Below are 6,457 nucleotides of genomic sequence, written 5' to 3'. Positions count from 1 at the left end.
AATGATAATAAGCAACAAGTAACCAGAGTCCATGTTAGAAGCCACATCTAAATTATCAAAAACACATTAAACACAACAAGAAGCAAATCCCTTCTCCAAATCCCCCAAAGATTCGATACGCTTAAGTTAAACAAGTAATGAAAGGTGATCACGAAAAAAAAAATCATATTTAACACAGAGTCACATACGCTCACGTACACCAAACAAATCACAAACCATTGAAAAAGAGAAAGGGAATCCTTCTGGCTCTTGTTGCACTCATTATTCAGTCACAGCCTAAATACACAGAGCATAGCAGAGCAGTTCTCTTGATCCAGCGAAAAAAACCCATCCACTTTGACAGTTCAACCATCTGCAGAAACAGAAAGAAAGATGTGGGTTTGAAAGGGAATGACAGAAGAAAACAGTATAAACCAGAAGCATAGCATATATTGAAGGAGAATCAAATGGAAACAAAGAGTACCATTCTGGGTTCGGGGATTGGACACTGAGAGGTCAGGAGATGGCATTGGAATGGAAATCGAGAGCTGGGTTGTGGAGTAGTCCCTGTTCTTCGGTGGCCATTCATCGAAGAAGTGAAGCAGTGGTTGCTGAGGTACCTCTTCCCTCTCAACCTTCATTGGTCTTTCAGATTTGATGTCGGTACCCAAAACAAAGCAGTGTTGCTCTTGATTCTGCCGTTCTTCTTGCTGTTTAGAGACAGCAGTAAAGTTCTGCAACTGCAATTGAGTGTAGTCACCTTGTAAAGCAGAGCAACTCTTCTGTTTTGATTGAGATACAGAGGAGGAACTCATCCTTAGTGGGGTTAAGCGCCATGGATTATCAAATGGCGAATTATTGACATTCCTAACAGTCCCTGAAGCTTCAGAGAAGAAGGCAATCTCATCCACATTCCCCTTTAGCCCATTAGAGTACCTGCTTCTTCACACAACGAGACCATTTTTTGTTCATAAGATGGGGGAAAAAGAGAAAAGGGTAAACACCCAAAAAAAAAAAAAAAAAAAAAAAATGAAAAACCCTTCTTTCACACAAACCTGTAATCTTTATCGGTATGAGAGTAAGATCCAGTGTCTAAAAGCAAATGGGTAGAGTTGTTTTGGGGTGAGAAACCAATACCTGAAGGTCTAGAAGAAGAGTGAGGATAAAGGAAGGGATAGAGTGAGGCATTGTAGTAAGGATGGTGGTGATGAGTGTCAGCTGCAACTGATGATGAAAGAGAGGAAAGGGAGTAAGGATTTGTGGTAGCGGTGATTTTGGTGGGGGTGATCGTCGACTGGTTTCGATTGATTGATGACATGGGTGTTGAAGGGTTTGATGCAATAACTTCCACAGGCTTTCTTGAACGGTTTCTGCCTCTGTGCATGTGTCTCTCGCAGTACTTTGAATCCGGGTATGCTTCCTTCGAGCACCTCCATTTCTTCCCATCTGTTCTTCTGCACCTCCCTGGCTCTGGGTCTGCTTTCCTGCCAAAACCCATCTGAAAACAACCCCACCCAACTGCAATCACAAATACCCAGATCCCTTTCTTAATTTTTCTCTAACTAATACATAGAAAAATAAGGTAAAAATAAGCAGGCACAACAGTCAAGAATGACCCAAAAGAAAAAGAAAAAAAAAATTGTGGGGAAAAAAACTTGTTTACTTACTGGGTTCGTGAGGGAAGAGCCTTGATGAGAGTGTAGAGTCCAGGCTTCGTTTGAGAGAGAAGATGAGATCAGGTGGAATGGGAACCCCAGACACCATATACTTGAATATGAGAGCTTGATGTTCAAGCTCTTGCCACTGAGATGTAGTGAAAGGAGACGCATGCCTTGCGTTCATCATAGAGAAGCAAGAAAGAAACAAAATCTTTAGGTAGAAGCAGAAGAAACAAGGACTCCAGAGTCCAGACTCCACAGACAGCGAAAGAGCGTTTAAGCTGGTTGATGTGATGAAGGGTTGGACAAACCCAGAGCACAGAGTGAGATATGAGAGAGAGAAAGAGGGAGAGGGAGAAAGATGGATTTTGTGGGGAGTGGGGCGTGGGGGAGTGTGGGGAGTCAGATTGATTAGTTTATTCAGTCTATTTGTTGCAGAATCTTCTGTGCATGGATAAACTAATGGCTCTGATGATACTACTGCCACCTCTCCTGACACTGCTCTTATTATGACTGCACCTCTGTTGCTTCTGTTTTTGCTGTTCTGCCTTTGTTGCTGCTCCTGTCTCTGCCATCTTTACGGAAATTCATAAACAATAGTGGTGGGGAGTGAGAAAAAAAAAAAGAAAGAAAGAGATATGACCGAAAGACTTCTGAAAAATATTAAAAGAGCTTGGAGTTTGGGAGTTGGGACTGGAGAGAGAGAGAGAGAGAGAACTGACAGATTCAGAGTCACTGATGGGGGGAAGCCTGAAGCCTGAAGCCTGAAGCCTGAAGCCTGAAGCCTACGTCTGAGAAGATTGTACGATTCGCTCTTTACCACTTTTCTCTTTTTAACTTTCTTTTGTGTTTTTTACTTCTCTCACTCTCTCAGTCTCAGACCCTTATCCCACTAACTCACAGCTTGACATTTTCGATTTCTGGGAAATCTTGGGGGGTTTAAGTCAGGTGGGCTTTGTTAATTGTTCTGGTCATCTGGTGTTAGCTCTGAGCTTTAGCAGTTTTAGCTGAACCTGAACCCTGAGAACTGAGAAGACAGAACGCCTCGCCCTCAGACCCACCTCAGTCGCCTCAGTCCCTCTTAATTCCTAATTCTCTGTTTGGGATTTTTGGTGGAAGAAGGGGTCCAATATCATGTTTTAGTCTGGTACAGTGTCTGTCAAGCCTCCACACCATTCCTCATGGCTTTACTGCCATGATTCCAATCCAAAGGTTGAAACCCAATAGCACCTTGAGCTTCTGGGTTAGTAGTTAGTACTTAGTATTGTTATATAGCACTCTGACTCTGCTACTGCGTACGAGCCATGTTTGCGTGTTAGAGCAACCTGAATGAATCATCCTGTGCTACTTCATGTGTTTTCCTCTCATATCAACTCTCAAAGGTACTCAAAACTATCATTTTCATTGACTATAACCAGGGTTCAAGAATGGGTAATCAGATGAAGAATTGCCCGATTCAGATCGGAATAGGTGGATCAAGTCGATTTCGATTCGAATCAAATCAAAATCGGCACTAACCGCTTCTATTATCGATTACGCGTTTTAAAACCTTGACTAGAACACATAATACCTTTGCACTACAATGGTTACTCTTCCATTACCGATTACACGTTCTAAAACATGTGCCACCTTCTCGGACCGAGTTTTTATTTTTTTTATTTTTTATTCTTTTGATATAATTAGAGGTAAATAAACATTCTTGGGCTTTGAGCTAAGATAAGTATATGAACCCAGTCTTTCATTTTCTCCTAAGTATATTATCTGTTTTTGGGCAAAACTTAAAAGAGAAAATTTGTTTCTCTTCCATTTCTGGTTAATTTCAACTAGGAAAGAATTTCATTAAAATGATTTTTTCTTAAATTGGATTTAGAAAATGATTTACTTAAATCTGAATAGTAAAGCTATAGTTATTCCTTATTTAAGGCTATAATCTCAGGGTGAGCGGTAGCAGCACTCGAGCGCTGCCATTATAAAGTAATGGTAGCAGTGCTCCATCAATCTGAACTGTTGAACTACCATCATCTAATCTGGAACATTCATTTTTCTAGAGCACAGTACCTGCTCTTTACCCAAATAGCCGATGAATTATTCATCTCTTGCAAATACGATCCCCCAAATCTGAGCAGTCTTTTCCTGCAAACACGGTCCCTTAAATCTGAACCGCATTCATCTTCTTCTGCAAACAACCTCTTCCTCTTCTTCACTGATCTAAAACTGTACTGGCATTTCATTCCAACCTTTCAAAGGTGGAATCCTAACTTAATATTGAAGATAGAAAGAGAGGCTGCAAATACCCATCGCTATTCAAAGGAAAACCATCGACGGCAGCCCAATCCACTCTCTCAGGCTTGGTTTATACGGATCTTTTTTAGTGATTCTCCTTTTATTACTTTTTTTTTTGGATGAATTCTCCTTTTATTACTTATTCCTTCTCTACTTCATCGATTCTTTATTTGGAATTTTTCAGCTTAAGTTCAAAGTTCTGTGATTTTATGGTGAGAAAATTTTGATTTTATGGTTTCTTTCAATTGGTAGAAATGATGGCTGGGTTCCTTCCCCTTCTTCTCCGATTAATTTGATTGAAAAACAAGTGTTTGGAAATGGGGTTTCTATGAATTATTGAAAGAAGAACAAATGACTCCTTTGGCATTTGAGTATGCGACGGATTGGCTGGAAAGAGTTGTCCAAATGGTTAGGTTTCCATTTCATGTTTGGAAGGCAAAACCTCTCATTTTATCATCAATATTGGGGTTCTATTTCACTTTCGAAGGCTAGAGTGAAATACCATTAGGGTTTTCAGATTGGTAAAGAAGAAGCAGGGTAAGGGATTTAGGGGATTGTATGTGGTAAAAAAGATTAATCTAATTACGGGCTATGTGGGTAAAGAGAAGGTTATCATTTTGTTTGTCTTTCAAAAAATTCGACGGTTCAGATTTTGTGTCAGAAAATCAATGACTAAGATTGATGGAGTACTGCCATCAATGTTTTATTATGGCAATGTTTGAGCGCTGCGACCTTTTTCCTATAATCTCATAAGATGTTGGACAGGTAGGAAATATATTGCACTAAAGGACGAAGGAAGATTGGGTTTTTTTAGGTTGGTTTTAATAAATCACTGTACTATCATCTGCAGCAGCAGAGAGAGAGAGAGAGAGAGAGAGAGAGAGAGAGAGAAGGTGGCAGGTAGTGGTGGTGTTAAGAGAGTGAGTTGAGATGGAGAAGTGTGGTCTTGGGCACTCACTACTTTACGGTTCACTTTCTGGCTCAGACACATGGACTAGTACTCCTTTATATAGTAGCTTTCATTAAACCTGAACTTGCATTTCATTTCAAGGGGTTCCTTTTTCAATGATAAATGTCTTTCCCCCTTAATGGAGTCTTTCTTTTTTTTGGTAAGACCTTAATGGAGTCATGTTCCCTTGTTAAGACACCAAATGCACACTACCTTCAGTACCTTGGGTTGGGTACTTACATAATACATTTTCTTTTGACTTCACTGACTTAATACAGGCTACTGGGTTCTTAGTTCTAACCAGAGTTCAGAGAGGCATCTTTCTCTCCTCCAGGATTGAAGGTGACTTGAGTCCCCTATCACCCATGTCTACCTTCTTCACTTATTGAAATAAAAGATGGATTATTTCTTTCCCTTCCTTGAAACTTGATTGATCTGGTCTCAATAATTAAGATTTTTGAGGGTTTTGAAACTAAGCTATAAATAAAGTCTTTGGTACAAGTTTCTTCAAGCTTTCAACAAACTAATAATATGGGCTAGCCTTCATTCACCCCTAGGGTTCAGAGTTCATCTGACTTGTGAAATCCGGTACTCTGTTTGTGAGTACTTCTGCATCCACACTATTACAGAATCTTTTGTATGGATGAAGAGTTTCATTTTTATTTGGGGAAGGTATTTGTATACGGATGGACTCCATCATGTGGGGGGGGTAGGGATTTTTATGTCATTTTATATAAATATTTATTTTTAGGAACACATATAAGATTCGTCGCTACATATTTATGTCAATTTGACTGTATTTAATGCAGGTCGTGTCATGCGTGAAAACTTTATTTATTTTTTTCCTCTAAAAAGTTAAGTAAATTGAGAGACCTTGTGCAACTTAGAAAGAAGAACTATGAAGGGGGTGGAACGTGGAAGTAGCAATAGGAGGCAATACCAATAGCCCAATCAAATCACCTTCTCTAAGTATTGAAGGGTGGGAAGATTATGTTTCTCAAAAGTATGTCTTCAGTTCTAGAGCGAGAGAGAAAGAGCTCACACATCACATTTAAATTGTGACGGATACGTGACACAGGAAGGAGGTTTGAGCTTTCCTTCACCCACGATGAAAAGAAAACATCTTAAGCCACGCCATCTGACCTTTGGATTGGAATGGGGAAAGGTGTCTGACTTCCAACGGGGATAGAAATTAATGATGAAATTCAGCTGCCCAAAAATTCCAATCATCAGGTCACATTATGGTGGATGAAGATAGAGCTATACTCTACTATGAAACTAAGAATAATGGAATGATAAAACAGTGAGAGGAACAATTCAATGGCTTTTAGGCAACCATGAGAAGAATTAACAATATGGGGTGTTCGTAAAAAGTGCAGCACTGAAAAAATTAGTTCCTCAAACTCAATTTTCTTATGCTTTTCACTGTATTAAGATCCATCCCATCTATGATATGGTGCCCATTCAACAGAATAAAAACAAGGCTAAAGGTTTGCCATGAAAAAAATGTGGATGGTAAAAATTGTTCTAAACTATAATGCATAGACGCGAGAGTTAAGGTTTTTAAATTTTCTTTTAAATAAGGGAT

At 39.5% G+C, this 6,457-nt stretch overlaps 1 protein-coding gene across 2 annotated transcripts; it reads right to left on the bottom strand.

The window, feature by feature from the left end:
• Positions 1 to 210: 210 nt before the first annotated feature.
• LOC122654324 (growth-regulating factor 1-like) lies at positions 211 to 1,970 on the bottom strand. 2 transcript variants are annotated; one of them, XM_043848372.1, is made up of 4 exons: positions 1,647 to 1,970; positions 1,035 to 1,497; positions 464 to 921; positions 211 to 352 (listed from the first exon to the last, which is right to left on the bottom strand). In XM_043848372.1, the coding sequence occupies exons 1-4, from the start codon at positions 1,822 to 1,824 to the stop codon at positions 345 to 347; spliced, it is 1,107 nt and encodes a 368-aa protein (XP_043704307.1). In that variant the 5' UTR covers positions 1,825 to 1,970; the 3' UTR covers positions 211 to 344. The 2 variants fall into 2 exon arrangements, with proteins under 2 accessions (XP_043704307.1, XP_043704308.1); XM_043848373.1 differs by having other exon boundaries at positions 464 to 915; positions 1,647 to 1,969.
• Between the last annotated feature and the right edge of the window lie 4,487 nt (positions 1,971 to 6,457).

This window comes from Telopea speciosissima, chromosome 3, assembly GCF_018873765.1.
Source record: "Telopea speciosissima isolate NSW1024214 ecotype Mountain lineage chromosome 3, Tspe_v1, whole genome shotgun sequence".
Taxonomy (NCBI): domain Eukaryota; kingdom Viridiplantae; phylum Streptophyta; class Magnoliopsida; order Proteales; family Proteaceae; genus Telopea; species Telopea speciosissima.
The sequence above is the reverse complement of the archived record's forward strand: the minus strand, read 5'-3'. Positions and strand labels throughout refer to the sequence as shown.